Source organism: Hyalella azteca, unplaced genomic scaffold (assembly GCF_000764305.2).
Source record: "Hyalella azteca isolate HAZT.00-mixed unplaced genomic scaffold, Hazt_2.0.2 contig3154, whole genome shotgun sequence".
Taxonomy (NCBI): domain Eukaryota; kingdom Metazoa; phylum Arthropoda; class Malacostraca; order Amphipoda; family Hyalellidae; genus Hyalella; species Hyalella azteca.
In genome coordinates this window covers 93,088-117,170 of record NW_025933406.1, presented here as the reverse complement: position 1 = coordinate 117,170, position 24,083 = coordinate 93,088, and the positions used below count along the sequence as shown (strand labels likewise).

The window sequence follows — 24,083 nt, the reverse complement described above, 5'->3', positions numbered from 1 at the left end:
TGACCCATGAAAAAAAGCTATTATTTAAAGCCTGTCAGAGTACCCCCTCCAATTTTTTTATTTTTTGGCATAGTAACTCCAGGTTTTGATGCATTGTAGTACAACTCTTCTAGTTACATATGCAAAAGACAAATTTTAGGAAAGTGTCATAGTTTGCAAATGGGAGGTGCCGCACCCCAATGGGGGAACTTTGACCACCTAATGGAAGCTGTGACGGGGTAACATTGATCGGCTTGGAAATTAAGTTGAAATTACCATAGGTACCTATATAACATATTTTATGTTTGATACACCTATTAATATTATTTTCTTTATGTTTCAGACTCTAGAGTCTTATATATGGTAATTTTAACTTAATTTCCAAATCAGTCAATGTTACCCTGTCACGGCTGCCATTAGGTGGTCACATTTCGCCCATTGGGAGGCGGTGCCCCCCATTTGCAAACTATGACACTTTCCTTTGCATATGTAACTAGAAGAGTTCTATTACAATGCACCGCAACCTGGAGTTATTTGTAGTTATTTTATCAAAAAATAAAATTAATTTTACCACCCGGTCAAAGAAACCCCAAGAGCTGGGGTAACAAAGACCATCACTTTTTTTGAAGTTACATCAAAACTATGAGAGGCAGGAGCCAGCAATTTATGGTGAGTAAAGCTAGAGTATAGACCTGCAATTTGCATGTTTCAATTTAAGTTTAACTTATCTAGTAAAAAAATTGCATCATTTTGAAAAATAAATGTGGTCAAAGTTATCCCATTTTACGGTACTGATATGGCTGAGGGTGAATGATCAATGCAAACTTAACAGGCCCTGGCCTTTTGGTCAATGCAGGTAATGGATATATTATGATCAGAATAGGCAGCAGTTAGCATTTCATGCAGTTAGATTAATTTATTTATTGTTAGTACCATATCATCAGTAATGGTCTGCAACTTACTTGCAGTGAAGGGTAGAATTGAACTAAAAGCTTCTATTGATTCCATCTTAAATGTTATATGTAAAAATATGTGTTGTTTGAATGATTGCCATTGGTTAGCTATTTATTTCTTTGTCAGTCATCCAGACTGTGAAGTAATTGAAAATGAGGATGCCAAATTCACCATTGTTTACAAAAAGTAGCATTCTTACTACTGAATTTTGAATGCAGAATCTGTAAAATCAATTTGTGAATAAAAAGCATGCTAATAGAACCAATGGAATCTAACATTGGGAACTCAGTGAGCCTAGTAGTGCCTAGATTTAGAGAATACTTTAAATCTCAGATTTTTTAAATATTAGCTGCCATGTTAATTTGAGGAGTTCTTGTACAAATTATCAAAGAGCCTCATAATTATGCATTAAATTTCATGCATTGTCCACTTATAATTTCCACAGGTTTTCATTATTAGTTAGCAATGGCTCCAAAAGCAGAAGTTCAGCTTCAGCCCCTCACAGACCCTAAAGTGGATGATAGAGGAGTGAATGCCATTCTGTTGGGGCCCCCTGGAGCTGGCAAGGGAACACAAGTAAGTCTATTTCATGTTGCCCTGCTAATTATATATATATATATATATATATTTAAACACGAGTGGTTAATGACCAGAGAAATCATTGATTTAAATTTTCAGGATCGAACAATATTCTTCAGTGGACGTTGGTTGATAAAAATTCAGGTTCAGTCACATTCGAAACGTTGTTAATAAATTAAATTACTTCCTTGAACCTGAATTTTTATCAACCAACGTCCACTGAAGAATATTGTTTGATCCTGAAAATTTAAATCAATGATTTCTCTGCTCATTAACCACTCGTGTTTAAATAAGCTTATACTGCTATCTTATGGTAATTTCTGCACCCATGACCCGGCAGCAAGAGATTAAATGAAGACTGTGAGACGCAGAGCTAAACTAATTCCGATAAAAATCCCACCAAAACAGTGAACTCCGAAATGTGAAATTTGAAAACTCGGAAATTTATTTCGAATTGTCTCGAAGTCTCTCTATCGAACAACTTCATCTCGAGATCCGCGATGAATTGAACTGGCTCCGTGACACCCATGGCCACATCGCCAAACCCCGAACTATACGCAGCGGCGGCACCTTCGAAAAAGGAGTTCTTCAAGAATCTGGTGTGGTCTTTAAATTTTGCTTCAAAGAAGGTTGTAGACTTCTTCATCTTTGGGATTACATTGGACTAATTGGATTAACTTCAATGAAATTGAGCAGCTGTTCTTCCTGCCACCTGAGACAAGCTCGAAACCAGATCATGTCTCAAAGTATTACAATCGAGCAACTTCATCTCAAGATCCGTGAAGAATTCAACCGGCTCTGTGACACCCTTGACAATGACGTCAAATACCGAACTGTACCCAGCAACGGCCCCTTCAAAAAAGAAGGAGTTCTTCAAGAATCTGATGTGATCTATAAATTTTGCTTCAAAGAAGGTTGTAGACTTCTTCATCTTTTGGACTACATTAGAGTAACTGTAGTAACTTCATCGACATTGAGCAGCTGTTTTTCCTGCCACCTGAGACAATTTCGCAACCAGACCAGGTCTCAAAGTCTTACCATCGAGCAACTTAATCTCATGATCCGTGATGAATTCAACAGGCTTCCTGACACCCTTGACAACAACTCTCACTGTGCTGGAGAAACACACCAGCATCTTCATCGTGCAGTGAACCAAAATATTCGACCAACAATAGCTGAAGCCCTCATCTCTATGGATTTCTGAACTTTGAGATTGTTTCGGAATTTTTTTCACTGTTCCAAATTTTCGTGTTGTATCATATTTACGTGTATCATGTACTTATTTCCGTCAAAATTTCGGTATTCAATGCTTCCTATAACTTGAAAATGAATGATGTCACATTCGAAACATCGTTAATAAATTAAATTACTTCCTCGAACCTGAATTTTTATCAACCAACGTCCACTGAAGAATATTGTTCGATCCTGAAAATTTAAATCAATGATTTCTCTGGTCATTAACCACTCATGTTTAAATAAGCTTATTCTGCTATCTTATGGTAATATTTATATATACCATCTGATATATAGTTTCAGTGCAAACTTGATTCTCCTTGAACAATAATTATTTCAGGTTTTGAAGTTTTCATCTTTTATGTTCAGGCAAGTTATTAATTAGTGGAGGACTGAAAGGCACTAAGTTTCACTATTTTTTTTCAATTGTGTAGCTGTTAGAGCTTATGAATTCCTTGTAGACTTCAGGTTGATGATCGAAACTGATGTCCTGCTTCTATAGAAATTTTTATATAGTCCATCACTCATTTTTAGTTTAGAAGATGGATTTATCCTATGTTTTTATATTTTAAGATTTGTAGCAGACAAAAAAACAGACAACAAGAAGTGTATATATATAGTTAAAGAGAAGAGTTGTAAACACTGCAAGTGTTGTTGTTTGTAAATAAATTACAAGTGTTGTAAATGAGCTGCATTAATTTCAAAATGTATATTGAACACACTTCTACCTGTCCAATCAATCTGAAATTTTGCATACTTGCATAAAGTTAGAAACAATACGTGAATCAAATGACAGAATAAATGATTTGAATTTTTTTTATAATATTAAAAAAATTTTAAAAATAATTTTTTTAATATTTAAAAATAAAATAAGAAATTCATTGTACATGTGTAACATCAGAGACACAGGCCTCTTTAGAAGTGTTGTCTTTAGAAAGTAATTTTTAAATGCATAATATTATACTCTGGTGTTAACAAAGGTTCTGTTTTCTCAGGCACCTCTTCTGAAGGAGCGTTATGGAGTGTGCCACCTGAGCACTGGTGACATGCTAAGAGCAGAGATAAGCTCTGAATCAGAGCTTGGGAACACCTTGAAAAAGATCATCAATACAGGTAGATCATTTTTCATTTATTCTGGATATCTTTTATTATAAATGGCAGATTATATTAGGTATTTGTTTTTCTTTATGTTCCTAAATTTGGTGCACTTGGTGTTCTAGTACCAGTACATCCATGACAATGGGTATCTCATTTATGGTTGAGGCATGAAGTGACTTTCAATAAAAATAAAATATGAATAATGCTTACCATTTGTTGTTGAAATTCAACAGAACCACCTCTAAAAAGTATAGATATGAATATATACATATATAAAGTAACTGGTCAATTTTGCCAAAATCAGAAATGCTGATTAGGGATATAATTCAAGTTTGTCCACTTTATGTCCCAGGACTCAATGACAAATCTCACTGGCTTGCAGCTTGTGCAGATTTTAAGCTGAACTATTGCTCATGTAGTCTCAATTTATGTAAACAATTTTTTTGCACTATTCATGCTTCCATATTTTTCCACTAAAAACTATTTATTAAAAACTTTTTACTCTACAAGTCATAAATGAACGATTAAATTTTAATTACAGCATCCAAATTATCCATATAATATTTGCAGGAGCGCTTGTGAGTGATGACCTGGTGGTTTCTTTGGTGAGGCGTAACTTGGATCTACCTGAATGTGCAAGAGGTTTTCTTCTGGATGGCTTCCCACGCACCATTCCTCAGGCGGAGAAGGTGGCTTTCAAACTTTTATCTTGATCATGTCCTTTTTTTTGGCAAACATATATATATATACTATATATATTTATACCAAAAGGCACAAACTTATCCTAACAGAAAGTCTGAGAATTTTATTTAAACCTGTTTAAGTGAGCATTGCAGGACTAAAATTTTTATTCCAACATGTTGTAATGTATTCTAGACTCATTTCTTTGTATCCTATTCTTACATCCTGACAAAGTTTCCTCTTGTAAAGTCATTAAAGGAAATTAAATTACTCATGTTGACAGTTAGATATAAGTGTATTAATATTGAATGACGAATAAAAATTGCCAAAATTTGTACCTTGTTATTCTATTATAATTAAATTATGTCACCCAAATTCCTACCTTTGTATCTATCTTGCAGTTAGATGAGATGTTGGCCAACCGCAAACAGAAACTGGACGCGGTCATCGAGTTCAGCATTGATGACAGTTTGCTTATCCGTCGCATAACAGGACGGCTCTTCCATCTTGCTTCTGGCCGCTCCTACCATGAGGAATTCTACCCCCCTAAGAAGCCCATGATTGATGATGTTTGTACCACATTTCAGGAGATGAAATAGGATTTGTAGGTGTAACATTTCTCATCAGGTGAAGGATTTTCTCATTTTTAGAATGAGCAATACATGTCTTGATGTACCATCGATTCCTTTGATATGCAGTTATTTCCTTTAAATATACTGTAATTCATGTTTTTAATGTAATTCATAATTCATGTTTAAATCGATAGTGCAAATCAATTTATTAAAAATGCTAGGTATTGTTTGCTTGAGTCACTAACCAGTTTCTTGTGTGTCGATTGCAGTGAGTGGTTATGATAGCCTGATATAGGTACCTAAGTAAACAAATCTCAATTGCTTAGTGGTTAGTAAAGAGTATATGTGGAATAGAGGTTCAAGATTGTGTGAAATTGGTTCAGATGTGTTCTAAAAAGGTTAAAATTGTTCGTTAAATTTATGACTTTTGTTAGATTGTTAATAGAATATTTTCATATTTCTTATTAGGTAACTGGAGAGCAGCTGGTACGCCGCAGTGACGACACTCCAGAGTCTCTTAGACTCCGTCTTGATGCTTATCATCGGCAGACAGAGCCACTTGCTGCTTACTATGCTCGCAAAGGTAGGATTTTCACCATCACAGACAGCCACATGCTGCTTACTATGCTCGCAAAGGTAGGATTTTCACCATCATAGACAGCCACATGCTGCTTACTATACTCGCAAAGGTAGGATTTTCACCATCACAGACAGCCACATGCTGCTTACTATGCTCGTTAAGGTGGGATTTCTTGCCTGTAGATCTATTTCCAAGCGCTAGTTTGTTGGTTAATATTTGCTTGGACTTTGTGCAGAGTTAACACTTGAACTCAATGCAGAGGTAATGTTTCTCACAGGGACTCGCTCCATATTAATCACAAATTACAGAACAACTAGTCATCTTCACACATTTTTATTCATGGCAAATTAACTAGCGACTCCTCTTTTTGCAGGTCTTCACCAGAAAGTGGACGCTTCTAAGCCTGCAGAAGATGTGTTCTCCGCCATAGACCTTATATTTGCCAACGCTAAGAGTAAGGATGTAGTCATGTTTCTCTGAACACCGCTCCAGCAGGTATTAGTGAGGCTCTTTTCTGTCTTTCTTTTCGAACTTTGTTCATTTACTAACAGTCTCAGTGGAATCGATTTTAAACTTAGAAGCGGTATGAGCTGGTTTGTTTGAACAATTGGGTACGTCGTTAGTGCCTTTTTCATTGTTTTGTCCTTGTTTCAATTTAAATTTACCCATTATGCACAGACATGTACCGTATATAGTAGGTACCTATCATGTGCTTAAAGGCATGAAAAAATCCTCAAAAATTCATCATATACCTTAAGCTTCATAAAAATACATTACAAACCATAACCCTCGTGAAAAGTCCATTATATGCATCAAGCCACACGAAAAGTCCATTTTATATATATGCATATAGGTATATTCCTCAAGGCTCATGGAAAATCCGGTACATATATTCTCCACATCCCATTCGCCTAACTTTTTCCTGACAAAGTACAAGTGCTTGCGCTGCTTGTGGCTCCATTTCAGTCCCCCATTTTTTCTCTAATAATAGTCGAGTTCCCTGGGCTTAAACTAATACGCTCCTCCGAGGTCTTACAAATTAGTAACACTGTTCAATGATAAGTAGAAATCCAATGAATTTGTCATAAATTGGCTTTGCTTTTATAAGCTGCAAGTTACAGCATTGCCACGCAAAACATTTTTATTATTTCTATATAATGTTTGTTGTCCTGCCAACTTTGTTGATGTTCCTTGATTTGTTAAATTGCCTTCTCGGTAGCCTCGCGCGATAGAATACTCCTTGTTTATGAAAATTTATTCGTAAGGTGCTTAGATTGCTGGTATTTATTGTGCCATGTGATACACATGGGCAGTGTGTTGTTCATGACATTTTTCTTTATTAACCTGAAGGGAAATTGACCTGTTAGCGCATAATATAGCTGTAGTGATGAATTGCATAGACCTTGAATCTTGTTTCAACACTGAATCGTAATCCTTGATTATGTCAACTTTGTCTTATTTTTCACCACCTTTCGATGATAGAAATTGTTTTAATACCTTTAATACCCTCGCATTTTTTACTTCAAATGGGGTTTAAAATGCAGAGACCCTAGTGAGATCCAGTGTATTTGTTTCAGAGTTCCAAGACAGCCTAGGCAAATGAATGAGAGAAGCTGGAGTGCTCCCGCCACGGACATCTACTGCAGCTCATGTCGCGACTGCACACTCTGTGGACCTCGTCTTATTTACACCAGTTCTGCTATGTAATATTGATTTAAACTTCATTTCTTTTCGAAATGTTTTCCTCTAATGGATCCTGATTAATTCGTAGTTCTGTCGAAGTTTACATTGAGAAATCTGAAGGATCAAACTTAGCCAATACGTTTAGAATATCTTCGCCGGCGCGTGTTACTTTCTTTCTTGTGACTACCAGCGGTCTCTACCGTCAATTCTTTATTTTTAGAAATTTCGCGGTGCTTCTGAGATTTTTCGTAGCGCCCTTTATCAATGTTATCTACGATTTTAGTTGAAACATGGTGAAAAGTTTGTTAGTACATTTTTATAAATAGTTTGTCTTGAAATTTCGATCCAACAGTAACGCCAATGAATTTTTAAAGGTTCTTGGCGTTTCTGTTCAATGCTATTGGTTACATACTTAAGGTATTTTGTAACATTGTGGATAACTGCTTTATACAGCTTAGAAGTGACTGGTGTACAAGTTATGCAAGCTAGCCATGAAAGTGTTTCCCCTTGATTTTTTCATTTTTATTTGTGTTTATTTAGCTTTAGCTTACTGTTTCCGAGTAATTGAAGTTGGTGAGTCGTACCGGATTGAAATGTCAAAGAAGTTTTCTTTGGAGAAATCAGAAGCATTTTTATTATTTTCGCGCATTCTGTATACAGTACATGACTAGAAGTGGTTGCTATGGACGTGACGGTATATTTTAGTTTATATAAATGAAGATTGTATGTATTGATTGAAATAATTACTACTTGCAATTTGGAGTGGATCACATTGAATATCAGTCTGGGTGACAACCAGACGCTTGAATGTAATAAAGATATCCAATATTTGAAGGTTATGGCAAATTGACCGTTCTCTCGAATAATCATGATATTCAACCCGCTAAATTTCCTGCTTCAATGTCATAATTTGTTTTAAAAACGATTTCACCAACAAACCTGGCCTCCAAAAATGCGACATTCATAATATTTTTCTTGTTAGGTGTACAAAGAACAACATCCTACTCTATCACTTTTAATTTTCTTGCAGTTTTTTAAAGGATCTTCGAACGCCACAAGCTATTATTGCCCTACACGCTTAGTGTTGGAGGAGTTTATGAAAAGATTAGAAGTAATAATATTAGAAAATTGTTCTGACAATATTTCATAAACAAGCAAATCATATTCGAGATCGGTAAAGGAGTTCATTGATTGTGATTAAATATTTTCGAGTCCAACGGCCTTAGGCAGTCGTAGTTACCTTCCTCTTGATTCGCCGCAATATTCTGCTCTCCTGCATGTGGAGAAGAGAGAGAATAATCCTTTGAAGAAGCTGGTTAGTGTTTCTCTAATTTAAACCGTTCTGGATGGTGACAGAAGAATATGCACTGAAAATACTTACCAATTCATTCAGCATTCAAAGAACAAACTACTCCTGCTAGGTATCACTCATACGCCGTTAATTAATTAATATCAAATAATCCACTTTTTCAGTTACTATTTTGTCTAAATACATTCTTGTACATTCGTCTCCCAGTCATTTATGCTGTTGATGCTTATAAAGTGTGAAATTTAAAATATTTTTGCTACTGTTGTATCAGTTAAGAATTTGTGGTTTGATGTAAGGTGAGCGCCGCTGAAAATTGTTCAGCTATCTATTGCGAATCTCAAGCTGCATTTGCCTCCTATAATTTGAGATTAATTCATTATACTTTGGTGATACATACAGAGGTCAGTGACGCTGGAGCCAAATCTTCTGAGAACTTGAAGTATAAACAGTGACTTACATGCGTTTGTGCTGTGAATCGGGGAGGCTAATTCCGGTTTTACTTTCACGTCAGTTGGCTTCAGAGAAAATAGCTCTTTAAACAAATTTAAAGTTTTTCTGAAATCTCATTAAATTGATTCACTCGCTGTTAGACTGAACCTATAAGATGTTCCTACAAACCTCATATATTATCGTCTTGGTGGATATCACATAGGAAATGTTCGTTACTTAAATCTGGATGAATCTGAAGGGACGTACTATCAAAACTCGCTTTAGCCTGAGAAGTCGCCAATGAATGGCAGACAGAGCTACGAAGTCATTTATTTTTGATAGTGCAGCCCCTTGGCAGCTAAAAGTTCAGCAATAAATAGCTACAATTCTCGGCGCCTCAGACCAGCGCAGTCACTGCCCTACAGTTAAGGTCGGGCGCGCCTATATTGCTTCCCACCAGGTATCTGACGTTGAAATAACGTTGATTAAACGTTGTTTCCAAGAAATTAATTCTTAATCAACGTTGCTTTAACGTTATGCCTGGAGGGTTATGCTCGTAAAAATGACCTCCTACCACTCCTCTTCTTAATTATCGGAGTCCTCTTATAACAGTTAACTCGATTGTTACTTCTTTTCAGTTGGGAACATGATGTTTTCGAACTAATCCGCCAGCGCCTAAATTTTAATAATTGCCATCTCTTTTTTCAGTTGAATTTCTCTTGTTACATGACCTTTTTATCATGTTTCGTCTTGGCGCTAGTATTTTTCCTAAAGACATAGATTTACCAGCGGGTAGCGTGGTGTTTTTTCGAGAGTAATGCTACTTTGACGTTAGATTTATTTGGTTCAGATGAGTGTTGGTCCGTTGGTTATATGAATATAGCATAAAGATGAAATGACGATTTCAATGAATACTTGTATAACTGATCTGATACACTTGCTTTGTTAGTAGAACGTTTGACTCTAGTGTGTTGACCTGTCAAAAGACATCAGGAGCTATAAAATAATGGTTTTTGAACGACTTGAGATGAGCATGTGTATTTGCATGTGCTCGTATGTTTCATTATCGTGTATTTCATGCATAGACCATAATTCTAAAAGTTCAAGTACACATATGTGCGTCATTATCATGTATTTCATGTATAGAACCCTGTTCTAAAAGTGAAGCTATTGAGTAAATCAACGTGAAATGTTCCATTGTATGCCATCGACGTACGGTTTAGTAATGTGAGATTAAATAATTAGTGATGTGCAATGACATTATCACGATTGTTATGCATTTATTTATCAGTTTCACACGAACTGTTCATTCTAATATTCGTATCAATGATAAAACTACTAGAACTAGTCATCATGCACTGCGCGCAAGTATTGCAATCACAGTTTATTTCTTGTTCGCTCATTGTCGTAAATATTATTCCTGTATAATGGCCTGGTAACGACAGTTATCGTTTGCAACCGGAGAGTTAAGACCGCACGCTTATCCTAGCTAAGAGTGCAGCACGTGTTCAAATTTTCGTTTTCGAAAAAATAGTGCATCACGTCTTCTTTTTTACGAAGATTTATTTCGTTTCTTATTTATAAATCGGGCTTTACTTAATTGCTGTGGATCTTGCCATTTTCTTACATGACGTTGCAGCGGGGCCGCCATCAGCCTTAGAACGTGCTTCGGAATTGAGCAGTTCTAAGCAATTTATTCAAGCAGGTTTGGCGGCCGGGAATGTTTTCGAGTGAACGGCGTAAAATCTTTGATTGGTTCATTTGGGCTCACTTGATGATTTCACTGTAAAAAGGCTGTCTCGTGTGTATTTGAATCGTTCTCAGTGTAGGTTTTCATTCGTTATTGTGTTTAGAATTTGATTACTTTTAAATCACTTTGGGATTTTTGTGCTTCTAAAGAATCCAATGGCAAGCCGTCGTGTTGGCTATGAATTTCAATTTTTTCCATAGGATTTCTTAGAGTATTTATTTCGAAAGCTATGCTAATTAACTCTAGCTTCGCAACTTTCCATTTAATTTAGAAACATAAGCAAACCTAATATCGACACAGGTAAAATTTGAAGTGTGCGTTGTGTGTTTGATCAAATTTAATATCGTAGTCTGTACTTTAGTATAGACTTATTGTACAAAAATTTGTAAATGGAGTCCGAAATGTGGTGAAGCGATAAAAGTTATTTCTTTAAATTTCTGGAACTCATTAAACTTCTATAGTATCTAGTGTCCTTTTTGTGTCTGTGTCTGTTAGGCTTGCGTGGTCGTCGCCATAGAATTTGACGATATTTCTAAGCAAAGTTCTGAATATGAAATTCATGCTGACTAGTTATATTATAGAACATTATTTTACATGCTGATATGCTAGTTTATGTAGATTTCTACGCTCATGACACCTGCTACTTGGAAGTACTTTAATAAAAGACTATTAGTGGATTTAATTATTTAATTAGTGAGAAACGAGAGAGTAGCCTCGGTATCTTATTTTCTATCACTTAGAGAATATTTAAATTTCAGAGTAGTGACTGATAACAGTTCTAACACGTTTATTTAATTATTACGTAGTGATTTACATTAATCAATCAACATTAAATATCGATTTTGTGTCCTTTGATTCAGTTCAACTGAAGTCGGAGCCAATTTTCGGTTGTGCTCATATCTGTCTACGTGAACTTCAGATTGATATCCTATTATTCAGTGTAATTTTGTTTAGGATTTGAGGAATTGTCAGCTTTGCTGTTTATTTTTGAGCGACAAATAAAAGGAATTCTTGTTTGGTGATTGTAGTTTTTAACCGAATAGTAGAAAGATTTTCGATGTGGTACCGTTGGAATTGATGCATTCGTTTTGACTTGCCTATTTGCGCGATTGTTTGTTATCGCGAGTCTTAAATAGATGGAAAAATACACAACTGAATAGTACTTATTTTTAACTTGTGATCTGAAAAAACTCACCAATAGCAGAGAAAATTCTTGTAACGCCTTGCCAATGTTGAGCTTTTTTTGTATTCTCTTTGAGGAAGGCGTCGCCACAAATGAGTCACGCTTCAGAAGGTTGAAAAAAATGTGGAGGAAGGGGCTCCGTCCGGCGGCGATCCGGGTGGGGGGAGCCTCTGCCGTTTCGCTTGTTCCGTGGCCAGGGTACCCCCACGACGCAGACGCGGCAGAGATCGGGGGCTCAGAAGGTTGAAGCTCAGGAGGGTGATGAACATAAATAGATTGTAGTCAGCACTACAGACAATATCCGTTCATGTGAATTGTATCTTAGCTCCTATTCATTCAAGCATTCTAAACATGACTACTGTACTAAGATATTGTTTCACGTAGGGGAATTACTTGCGAAATTTAGTGCTTGTTTTAACTGTGCAGTGGGTTTTTTTAACTGGGTGCAGTGGGAGGACCAATCAGCGCTAGTCGGCCCTGTCCTGAGTCTTTGTTTTGTATCCAACGAATTGTACGACAGCATTGGTCTTTGTTGGCCACCGTGCACCACGGAACTGAGGAACGCTACCTCATGGCTGAGTTAGTGCGATACCAAAATGGGCTCGGTTAGTTAGTAGTTATTCCACCTAGGGTATGAACGGCGGGAACGCTATGGATCCGTGGCGTCAGAGCGAAGGATTCCTACTCCTAATGAATGTTGTCCAAGAGGCAGCAGTGGAAATTGATTTCTCGATAATATTTCAGTTTCAGCAGTCCTGATTAGGGAAAGTCGTTCCCTGATAAGCCGCCCGAAGCTAAACGTTCTTCTCTTCTGGCTTACGTTCATAGATGGCGAATCTGAGCTGCCGCTCGTCAACAGCAGGCCTGTGCTTCCTGTTGGGTCCCTGGCCAGGGGTCCAGATATGCTGAAACTATGTTGTGAGTGAACATTCGTGCAGTGCTGCTGCGGCAGAGGCAACATATTGAAATGGTCACATCTCTCTTTAAAACCACCACTCTATCTTTCGCACGAGACTGCTTGTTGCGGTAATGTAGTGTGGAAACGCCTTAAAAGAAATAAATCTCATGAAATCGAAAACAACACGCTCATCCGCATGCACCCATGTTCACTCGGTGGAGGCTTGCTCCCCTTAACTCCGTGTTAAACTCAAATTAGTTATCTGTGTTCATTTCTTTCATATGTGAACCTTCTCTTTATAGGCTGAAATTTGGGATACTGTAGTGGTGCTTTGCATATAACCGTCTTCTGGTTAGGTCACTCGTAAATTTCACCTGCTAAGCATCCAACAACAACCTTGATGAATCCCAGTGTGCATTCGTGTACATGACAGTAAAAGAGTTTGAGTTTGTAGCTAAAGTAACTTTCTGTATGTCTGATTGTCTGTCCTCAATGTTCAACGTACGTGATATTCGGCGCGGCATATTTTGAACTGAAGTGATAGTACGAAAGGATATATGCTAATCTAAAATATCATTTATATGACTTTCGTAGACCCTTCTTATTTCGTTGTAAGGCTGACTATCGCGTGTGTTGCAGAAAGGAGCGCTTCCTCGTTAGCTCATCGTCCATGATGATTTACTGTAGTCCCCATTACAGTAGGCAAAGCCTCCATTTACCTAAGTGGAGTTGATTCCTCTATGACAGGCCACATGAGGATTAAAGATGTTCTATTACTGTCCTTGCTCACTATGGCTGTGAAGGTTTATCATGACCCATGTGAGCCCACTGCTTGAGTGAGGTTGAGTTGGTGCTGGATAAAACCGATCTCTCTAAAGTTAGAGAAAATGAAACGCAAGAAAAAACATTATTAGCGATAACTTTGTGGAACCATCATTTAAAATTTAGATGGCGAATAAATTTAAAATTAAAAAGATCTATTAGTCAAAATTCTCGCAGTACGGAAATGGCTTCACCAAGCCATCAAGTTCTCTCGGCGCAGCGGATATCTTTATCTTATCCGAATGCAAATCCAAAACGCTCGCGCCATTCGCCCTTGTCGTTACTCGTTAGTGCCTGGCTGCCTGCGAGTGTGTTAAGTGGAGTCTCAAGGACCATTCGGTCTACACCCCTCTCAGCCCTCTGAATTCTCAGTAGTAGAATATTTGGTAGCCCATATTTCTCGAGCTAATCTCTTTTTCTTCATTTTTATAAGCTAATCCATATTAAGCATCAATTTTCTAGCATGACTGGCCCAAATGGAGACACCAGCTCGATTGCTGACTCGGAAGATCAAGATATGGTTTGTTTTATTAGCAATTAAGCATTTATTGTCAAATGTGTCAAAGACATACGAGACATTAATCAAAAGTCGCCATAAGTGATGACAGCATGAACAGATACCTAATGCATCTTACTCACCGCTCATCAATAATGCTTGTCAATTGTCATTGCACATGTAACATGTTTGTATACGTATACTAATATTGTATACCTACTCCTTAGTCCTAAGTCCTAACTGTCCAGTGACCAGTAAAGTCCTACCAACCATTTCAATTTGCTTGAATCGGTTAAACTGGTATAATGAAAATTATGACCTCCATCATGAGGCTCCATGCAGTGTGGAATTCTGTATAGGTAATATATTCTCATGTCAATATAAGAAAACGTATCGAAATACCAACCCTACCACGTTACACCACCTTCCAGGCTTCCACTGCAATGAAAATTGATGAACTGAGCACATTTGAAACGGCTGTACTTCCGAAATTGCGCGTGGTTTGAAATCCAATCCCGTGTTGCCAACGACTAATCAAGTTAACTAGTCGTTTATCTGTAGGCTAGCGGACACATTTTTGCAATTAATACGTTCTAAAATAAAAAAAAAACACATCCAGCTTCATAAAAAATTCTCACGATTGGACAACACCCACAAAGTTTTCGATTTCACATGAAATTATTAGATAAACTTCCACTCTTTCATTGCTTACATTCACATGGCGTTTTCTGTTTACTTCTCACAAGACGGTGTCACACACTTATGTTTTGGTTGTGTCTAGTTTGATTTCACAATAAATAGACTTGATTCACATTCCATTATGAGATTTAAATGATTGAAATTTTTTTTTAAATTATAAAAACCTATTTATACGTTCCAGATTTGAATTTTTTGCCCTATTATGTTGGATTTATCTTGATCAATTCACTTCAAATTCTGAATGATTTCGTCTGCCATCCCGCGTTTTCATTACAACTTCCAAGTGATTAGGTACTTTATAGAAACTGAGCAAGTTAGCATGCGTGTTTTAAGCCTTTAAGAAGTTCATTTTTTGCCTCAAGTAACAATGTTGGATAGAAGAAGTGGTCTTGGTGGATCGAAATAATATATGAACCTCCGAAATTAGAATTCCATCCTGGCTCCATGTTTGATGTTTCTTGATGTTTGTTAGCCTATGTTTGAGTTTGAACAAGGCTGTTTTAAAACTTTTCATCACCTTTAAATTGTTTGGCAAATTGGCTGTTTAAAACAACTTTTGGCTAATGGAATTTTAGAATGAAGGCTTTTACTTTGAGGCTGTGATATTAATGTTCATGTTGAAATTACAGCCTCCGAGCCTCGTAGGAAAAGTGATATACAATTGTTTACTTAGTACTTTACTAGTTGGGAAAGGGAAATGTCCTACTTTTTCTGAAATATTGCAGCTCTGATATCATATAATTTCAGTAGGTATAAAATCTCGCAGCTCTTATGTCAACACTGTCATGTATTTTTGTTTGATTGGGAAAATCATGGTTGGCACCATACTCAGGATGATGTATGTTTTCGGTGAATTTTCCCGTGCATTTTCACTTTTTTTAAGCTATTGCTGTGCACAGTTGGCGCAATGTAATGAAAATTGATTCTCTTCGCGGCTCGCGCACGTGTTCGGCTGTTCGCGCAATCCCGGCCATCAATTCTACGTCGCGCTGCCGTGCATGAGCAGTTTGTGGAGGAACAGACGTAATACTCACATTACTCAGTACAGTATGCCTTTAATTATCTTTCAATAATATATGATTTTTCTTGATACGGAAATTTGGTGAATGAGAAATCTAGAACTTTATTTTAGAAGAAATTTTCTCCAAAGTCCTATGGCAACACTGAACACCGTCTGTTTACATTTTGTATGTATAATTGCCACAGTTTACAATTACCGTATGTTCCGTATCCGACAAGGCGGACAAGCGGAAGAGTCAGAAGTAACCCGGACATGTCTTATATTTTATTATTGTCAGTTCGACTCGCGTAGTCAATATACTCGTGTATATTGTCGACTAAAATAGTAGAACTATTTTAGCTTTCTAAAGTACAGCGTACGTTGCATTTTTTTACCAGCATAGTACGGCGCACCTCGCAGGTCGTTAAATACAAAATAAATTCCGGCGCACCTGGCACATCTTCCTGACCATGGGGTTGGCACAACCCCACATTGCAATTTGCAAACATGTCATTTCATAAAATTTTCAACTTCTGCAGTACTTCAACATTCCAGCCAAAATATCCAGCATAATGAAATGATAACAAGTTAACCTAAAATGTTTTGTTGAAGATGGCAAAGTTGTGGTCATGTCAGAGTGGTCAGACTGCATTATCACATGTTCAGTTGCCACTAAAATGGCTTTTCATGGCTGGTGATGGCTGAGATATGGAATTCACAGCTTGCAAATCCATAAAATCACTGCTTGAAAAATCCAGTTGTGGTTCAGAGAGTTGGTATTTTCCTCACTAGGTTGTTTAGAAGCATTCCTTTTATAATAATTTTTGCCAGTCTGTATGCAGTTCAAATTTATAACTTAGCAGTTAACAAGCATAATTAAAAATATTTTTGTAGTTAGAATTTTGCTGCTCAAAAGCATTCTTAACCAGACTGTTATCTGCCTCGATTAAAATTTTTCTACTTGTTTCTGAAATCTTGCAGTTCCAGAAATGGCAGAAAAGTTCTCGTCACAATTATTAAGGTAGATGTTTTTCATGCTAATTATCTGGTAACCATTTTGGCAAGGCAGAGACTTCTTTACTCTTCAGATTCTTCCTTTTTGAGTGCCAGGTACATGTGAATTCTTATTGTGGATCAACCAATCTGCACCATGCACAAAAATATTCTGAGAAAAAATGCCTTAAGTGCCAAAATAGTTTAAGCTTGGATGCAGTGCTGCAAAATTGCATGCAAATGTTTACTTGAATTGCAAAACTATGCATGAACAAGTATTGGTTTAATTTAGCTACAAAATTTTTATGTTAAATGGCTTCTGCTACTGACAGCATTGGCAGCTACCAGCTGCAGCCATGCAATGACACAATCATGACCTATCAGTCTATCACCATGACTTGATGAAATTTTGCATATTAGTGACTGTACAAAATGTTCAATGCATGCTGCTGCCAACAGCTGTGGCTGTACAATGACACATCTTAGACTCAGTTCATTTTTAATTGTCTGATATAGGTAGTTCAAATTTTTGTTCAATACCATATGGCAGTAAATGTTTTGGTTCCCAAAGATTCATTGATAAGGTCAAAGAATAACTCTCTTGTATTGACTGGATTTGTTAATACTTTTCAGGAGGACACTTGGAGTGTGGGCAGTGGAAGCAATGCAGACAACACATCTCGATCCACCACACCAACAATGTCTGCGCCTGCTGGTCCTCATAAACGTGGGAAAGCCAAGAGAGGCAGGAAAAAAGCTCCTCAGCCCCTACCTCCTCAGAATCTCTATAAATTTGTGTGAGCACATATATAAGTATAGATAGTAGGTAATATATCACTTCCCTCATCTGGCTCTGTTTGTGTCTCCTAGATTTTTACCCCAGCATCCTATAGTTTCAGAAACTAGAACAACTAAAAATTCAAATTCATCACTTGCAGATCATTCACTTGCCAGGCTCACACTCTAATAGGTATACAATTTAATGCAATTGATATCCCATGTTTTGTAGCTCAGTTCATAGGAAAGAAATAATGTGTTTTTCTTCAAGTGATCATTCTAAAATGACATAATTTAGGGCTAGATGTATTTCTTGACAGAAATGTTAAGCATACAATTTTTGGTTGAACTTTAATAATAAATTAATTATGAAATTGAGTTTTTTAGAAAAGCAATGAAAGTTGAATGACCTGATTACATTTAATAGTGTATTCTCAATTATGGCCAGTTCATGCCCTTACAGTAATATTTAAATTCTTTAATTGAATTTAAGAATTATTTCAGATGCATTCAAAAAATGTGGAAGATGAAATCATCAATTCTGGGTCAAAATTGTAAATGTGAACTGTCAATACTCTCTGGAGTTCACTGTTCATGTTTATTTTGATACTTTCTATTATAAATAATTTTTTTACTGATACGGTATGTAAAATATTCTAGTATTGAATCCTGATTAATTGAATGTCAGTTTGCAATTTGAAAATTTTACATCATTCAACAGATCATTTCTTAAAGAAGATCATGGCCAACCTCTTTTTGGAGTTGCATTCAACCAATATCTGGGTGAAGGGCAGCCTGCCGTGTTTGCCACTGCTGGCAGCAACAGAGTTTCAGTCTATCAGTGCGAGAAGAATGCCTCCATTCGTCTGCTACAATGCTATGCTGATCCTGATGTAAATGAATGCATTTTAGTCACACACAGTCTTTACCCAAACAGAACCTATCATTAGGCCTCTTATGTGCTGAAAAGTCTTGCTTCCAGAGCTTTTTTTCTATTGTGTATACAATTTGAAGGTTTATTCTTTAAAATCATAAAGATTGCATCTTTTCTAAGGCTGTCTAATTGCTGTGTGTGGTTTATGAAACAATTCTTTGTGTCCGAATCTAGGTCTAAGTTTTGGGTACAGGTTGGAAGAAGAGAAGGTAAGTAGGATTCTCAGCCTGTGCCCTTTGGTCATACTACGTATTCAAGCAAATTTTTCTCCAATTTATTTCTGTCACCCTTTATTTTGTGCAGAGATGATAGTGCTGCTTTTCTCTTAGCACCATGCTGGCTGTCTTAGAACTTCTGCAACAAATTTGCCAAGAATTTTTTCTGTGTGTTCAATAAAAAATATAATAATAATAAAAATGAAATAACAAATTCTTTATTTTCTGCAATCTATTTGACAATGTTGCTTTTGGCCTGTGTTTGCCTCTCATCACCACCTCATTTCACTCTAATATATTTTCAAATGAATTAACACTGTAAGTAGGTAATGTAAAATGCTGCTACCTTATGAAAGATTAAAATACAGCTGCCTTTTTCGTTAAAGGGTAAAATTCTGGCCGTTCCATCACTCGTCCTGACGATTTATTGTCACCTATCATTTTCATGAATATTTTACTTCGCATCAAGCCAATTATGCAAGTGTTATTTCACAAATAACAAGATAGTTGAGTATTATCATTTCTGTTTAGGTCATCAGCCTTTTCTTTATAAATGGGTTACTTCAGTATTTCAGTCGTATATTAGGTCCTTTACACAATGGAAATGAATATAAAAGTGCTGAAACCATATTATGCCAATTGAGTCAGTGATACAAGCTATGATTCAGCGTTTAGAGGTGGACCATGAGGAGGGCGTGTTCCTCATTTTCCTTGTATTTCAAATTCAGTACAATATTTTTATGTGCAGCCTGAAGAAAACTTCTATAGCGTCGCTTGGAGTTATGATACAGAGACTGGACACCCTCTGCTGGCTGCCGGCGGTGCCCGAGGCGTCGTGAGACTCTTCTCCATTGCCACCATGACCTGCACTAAACATTTTACTGGTATGAAAAATTCCAACAAAAATTGATTTAATATAGAGTTGCAGTATAGATTAGTAGTCAATATTAACTCAATTAAATTTGAGCAACATATTAATCAAATTTGCCTTAAAAGAGCTTTGCTTAGCAAAGAAAATTTGAATGCTAATTGAACAACTCATTTCAAGATATTTTTATTCTTGAATGGAGGAGCAAGCTAGATAGGTAGTTACAATTTGAATTATTATTCTACTCCGTATTTTGAAATTTGTGTTTGAATAGAGAAACCAGGCAGCGAAATCGTTTCCTTTATCTCTCCATTAATGGAACAGTTTTATTTATTGTTGAATTGTTTGTTCAGGTCACGGCAATGCAATTAACGAAGTAAAGTTCCACCCTGGGAACCCTGACTTGCTGCTGTCTGTGAGCAAGGACCACGCGATGCGGCTCTGGAACGTGCGCACTGACATCCTCGTCGCTCTGCTCGGTGGAGTTGAGGCTCACAGGGACGAAGTCCTTAGCGCTGTCAGTGATGCCTTCAAAATAAATGTTTTGAGTGGAAGTCATAATTCCGATTTATTTCTATTGGAGTGCACTTGTATGCAAGCATGCTTTTAATACAGTATATGCCAATATGATTTGATTGGCGTCAATATATAAAACATAATAGATATATGATTTTTTTTCAAATCTATTTTTCACTAATAAATTATGCTAATTGTGTTGAGAAATCCATTGGATTCGAAATTTGAATCTAATTTGCATGATTTTCTTAGATTAGCTGGATGCAAGCTGTAAACGATGCTCGGGATGATTGGTTAAAATAATCGTTATATCAAGAGTAAACAAAATAAATTATTTTGTATGTATATTATGTCGATGTCTTCCAATCAGGTTCTTCAGTCATTTTAATGTAATCAGTAATTTCAGTCATTTTTAATGACTGTCAGAGCGACATGTCTACTGTCATCAGTCCAAGTATTTGCATTGCAAATTGTTCTACCTGTTTATAATATCTGCTTGTCTTGATGGTAGTTATTATTCTTCAATGCCCTGCTTATATTCTACGACATCAATATATTTAATATTTCAATAACTTGTATGGTAAAATATGGACAAATCTATTCAATTGCCTCGGTAAAATGTTTTCATAGTTCATGTATCCTTATTTTATGGTGTTTTGTGGGCAGGACATAGACGTGGAAGGTCGTTATCTGGTGTCCTGTGGCATGGATCATTCGCTCAAGATTTGGAGCCTCACGACAGAAGCCATGCAAAACGCTATCAAAGATTCTTACACATTCAATCCAGCGCGCTCTAATCAGCCTTTTGCAACTGTTGAGCAAAATTTTCCCGACTTTTCAACCCGGGACATCCACCGAAACTACGTTGACTGCGTTAGGTGGTTGGGTAATCTCGTGCTTTCTAAGGTGCGTTTTTCTTTCTCCACTGTTATAATTTTACTAGGTCATTCCATTTTTATTTCATACGCGTAAATGTGTCGTTTTCTAGTCACATACATTTATTATCGTTATCAACAGTTTTAGAAACTAACTTCTACAAATCGAAATTTATAAATTTTTCCCAATAACTTAGATTGGAATTGTCTCAGGCTGAACTTACGTTTCTTCTTCACTGGTAGATAAAAATTCCGAAAATGTGCTCCTTGCAGAGTTGCGAGAACACGATCGTGTGCTGGAAGCCTGGCTTGTTAAATCAGACAGAACTGAAGCTGAACGACACAAACGTGACGATCTTGCACAAATTCGACTACAAGGAATGCCAGATTTGGTTCATGCGCTTTTCTCTGGACTTTTGGCAAAGAGTGAGTTGGTTCTCGAAACTAAATCAAATATATTTCAAATTGTGAAACCCAAAGGATAAATCGATTTCCGACGATTTTTGTTGCTTATTTCATTGTTTTTGTTTTTAATATACGATGGAGGTATCAAGTGTGTAAAATAATTCAATCAAGTCAAAATGAAATTATAAAATCATTCAGAAGGCCTAGATTTCAACTGGATGAACTATGATGAAGATCCTGCTATGAAACTAACCATGATGATGAAGATCCTGCTTCGTATATATCCAAACTATTCTATAAAATTGATTTTAATTGCTAATTTTTTTTCAGATGTTGGCAGTAGGTAACCAGCAAGGAAAGATTTACGTGTGGGAAATGACAGCAACAGATCCTCGAATGATTCGACCTAGTACTCTCAGCCACCCGCGCTGTACAGCTGCCATACGCCAAACTGCTTTCAGTCGTGACGCGTCAATACTCATAGGCGTCTGCGACGACGCCACCATTTGGCGATGGGAAGCCACTCCCAATTCATAAGACCCTGGGGCAAAATAGATGGAGTATTTTTTTGTTTGCTTATTCAAATGATATTAGTTCATAGAAGCATTGTTCCTGAGCGTCCCACCACTGAGCTCGCGGTGTCTGACCGTGGGTCTCGGTTGCGGGTTTACATTGCTATTTAAGCAGAATTCTATCTATGCATTCCTTTCCTTGGTCTCATTCTTGCAGGCTGCCGACTTCTCGTGTAAGCGAAATCTTGTACGTGTGTCTTCATTGCTGTTGCTATTTAATTAATAATTTTTAATTAATTCGTCTCTTTGAGACGGTTACACTGTTGCTTCCCTAAAAGGTTCAGCGACTTGACCACTTGTGGGTGATGAATGATGTAACAAATTTTTAAGAATCGAGATCTTCTGCCGTGCGGGGGATGTTTATTTTTAACTTCCGGTGAAAAAATCTGAATGGCTTAATCTCAATTAAATCTTTGTAAACTAATGATGATATTTGTCATTAATATAGGAGGATATATTTTTTGTTATTTCTTGCGCCGACGCATGAGGGGCAAGCTCAGGTGGTGAACGAGGGAGGGCGATCAGAAGATATCTGGTCGAAGGTAAGAAATGTAGCCTATTGGGTCGGCGCCTCCATGGTATTATCTCTTAGAGACTAGATGTTGAGGGTCGTAGGGCAGGAAGGTCAGGCAAAAAGATGCTGGACTGATAGGAGGGGATCCCCGCACTCAGGGCAGGCGGCGCTTGGTGTACGACCAACCTTTAAGGTACATGATGCAAGTAAACTGAGCGGAGCTGGACTAGTAATGAGCGACCAGGCCGCGGTGATCGCATAGGCTTTGTCGATGCGGGTAGACATCTCTAGGTGGAGAGGATGCTTCGCACCTCCGTTGGAGCCCGCGCTCGTGAACCATTCTTTAGTAGGGGTGGCCACACACCCCCTCCCCCCCTTCCTGCGATCGGTCAGCCAGAGCGCATTAGCGCTCTGGCTGATAAAAATTGGTGGGCCATATTGCCCAAGTAGTGACACTTACCGCCCGGCTCTATCAAAATGTGGGCGGAGTACTGTTACACCTTTCAGTATGACGAAACCGGGTCAAAATGGCCCACATTTGAGCAAAAAGTAAATCGCCATTAGGAAAATTCTCGCATTTATCTGAATGAGGTGCTTTCCCTCGCCCGCCTTCGCATCGTCGAGCTTCGGTTAGAACGCGAAGATAGTGGGGTCGTCGGCGTATGTGACGATATTAGAGTCCACTACTGAAAAATCGGAGAGGAATTTTCTAACAGAGCAGGGAAGATCAGCGACCCCTATAGGGCTCCTCAATAGAGATCGTGATTTTAGACCCGATGGCTGTTCTCTGACATCCGGGACCATCACTTTGACCGTCTGACGTCCATCTTGTCGTCATCAGTAACATAGTAAGAACATTATGCTTAGCACGTACGCGTGACTTACTTGCAAACCCTTTCGGATCGAAGTGAGGCGATCATCAATTGCCAATTTTCAAATTTTTTCCTGATTCTCCTATTAGGTGATCTTTATTCAAACATAAATCATGAATATAAACATTGTTCATCTTTTTCGATTGCATTGTGATTCATTCTCTCGAGTCGCTGTTGAGACTGTTCACTTATCGAGCTCCTCTCCAGAAATAGCCTCACGAAAAAGGCGCTCGCCATTTGCTAATTGAGAACCTAATGTTCAAGCGCTATTGCATAAACCTAACTCTACGCACCGACGTATTAACTGTAGAGCGAAATGTATCGAGTAATCTAACAGTGACATGTTACAATGGTGCCCATAAAACGTTGCTTGATACTTAGAATAAAACCAATTGTGCAGGAACACCAAACAACCGCCTTTTTCGAATAAATGTGAATGGAGAGAAAAAAAGAGAACTTAATTCATAACAGTACAGCATGAATTCTATTTGATATAGAATACAGTAGAAGTGTCGGCACTGAAGAAATAGGTACATGGCCTGTTGCCGATTCTTGAGAAGAAAGCTTTACCCGCTGTGTTATTTGTTGAAGTCATTA

General features: G+C 37.4%; 2 protein-coding genes across 3 annotated transcripts; both read left to right on the top strand.

Annotated features, from left to right (window-relative positions):
* The first annotated feature begins 1,352 nt into the window (after nucleotides 1-1,352).
* LOC108675433 (adenylate kinase) lies at nucleotides 1,353-11,867 on the top strand. Of its 2 annotated transcripts, none has more exons than XM_018163448.2 (7): nucleotides 1,353-1,509; nucleotides 3,741-3,858; nucleotides 4,414-4,532; nucleotides 4,926-5,093; nucleotides 5,565-5,679; nucleotides 6,050-6,130; nucleotides 7,254-11,867. In XM_018163448.2, the coding sequence occupies exons 1-7, from the start codon at nucleotides 1,399-1,401 to the stop codon at nucleotides 7,277-7,279; spliced, it is 738 nt and encodes a 245-aa protein (XP_018018937.1). In that variant the 5' UTR covers nucleotides 1,353-1,398; the 3' UTR covers nucleotides 7,280-11,867. The 2 variants fall into 2 exon arrangements, with proteins under 2 accessions (XP_018018937.1, XP_018018936.1); XM_018163447.2 differs by having other exon boundaries at nucleotides 6,050-6,171.
* Nucleotides 11,868-13,999: 2,132 nt separating this feature from the next.
* LOC108675439 (polycomb protein EED) lies at nucleotides 14,000-22,560 on the top strand. Its single transcript, XM_018163458.2, has 8 exons — nucleotides 14,000-14,270; nucleotides 17,572-17,735; nucleotides 18,437-18,608; nucleotides 19,613-19,748; nucleotides 20,086-20,249; nucleotides 20,915-21,154; nucleotides 21,397-21,549; nucleotides 21,859-22,560. Exons 1-8 carry the CDS (start codon nucleotides 14,214-14,216, stop codon nucleotides 22,063-22,065), a joined length of 1,293 nt encoding a protein of 430 aa, XP_018018947.1. The 5' UTR covers nucleotides 14,000-14,213; the 3' UTR covers nucleotides 22,066-22,560.
* The last annotated feature ends 1,523 nt before the right edge of the window (nucleotides 22,561-24,083 follow it).

Bases quoted from the DNA above. Each gene is read 5' to 3' on its own strand.
- LOC108675433 (XM_018163448.2), top strand. From the start codon at position 1,399: ATGGCTCCAAAAGCAGAAGTTCAGCTTCAGCCCCTCACAGACCCTAAA. The intron at 4,533-4,925 runs GTGGCTTTCAAA...TCTATCTTGCAG, and splicing joins CCATTCCTCAGGCGGAGAAG to TTAGATGAGATGTTGGCCAA. The intron at 5,094-5,564 runs GTTTGTACCACA...ATTTCTTATTAG, and splicing joins AGAAGCCCATGATTGATGAT to GTAACTGGAGAGCAGCTGGT.
- LOC108675439 (XM_018163458.2), top strand. From the start codon at position 14,214: ATGACTGGCCCAAATGGAGACACCAGCTCGATTGCTGACTCGGAAGAT. The intron at 19,749-20,085 runs GTATGAAAAATT...TTGTTTGTTCAG, and splicing joins CTGCACTAAACATTTTACTG to GTCACGGCAATGCAATTAAC. The intron at 21,155-21,396 runs GTGCGTTTTTCT...TGCTCCTTGCAG, and splicing joins GTAATCTCGTGCTTTCTAAG to AGTTGCGAGAACACGATCGT.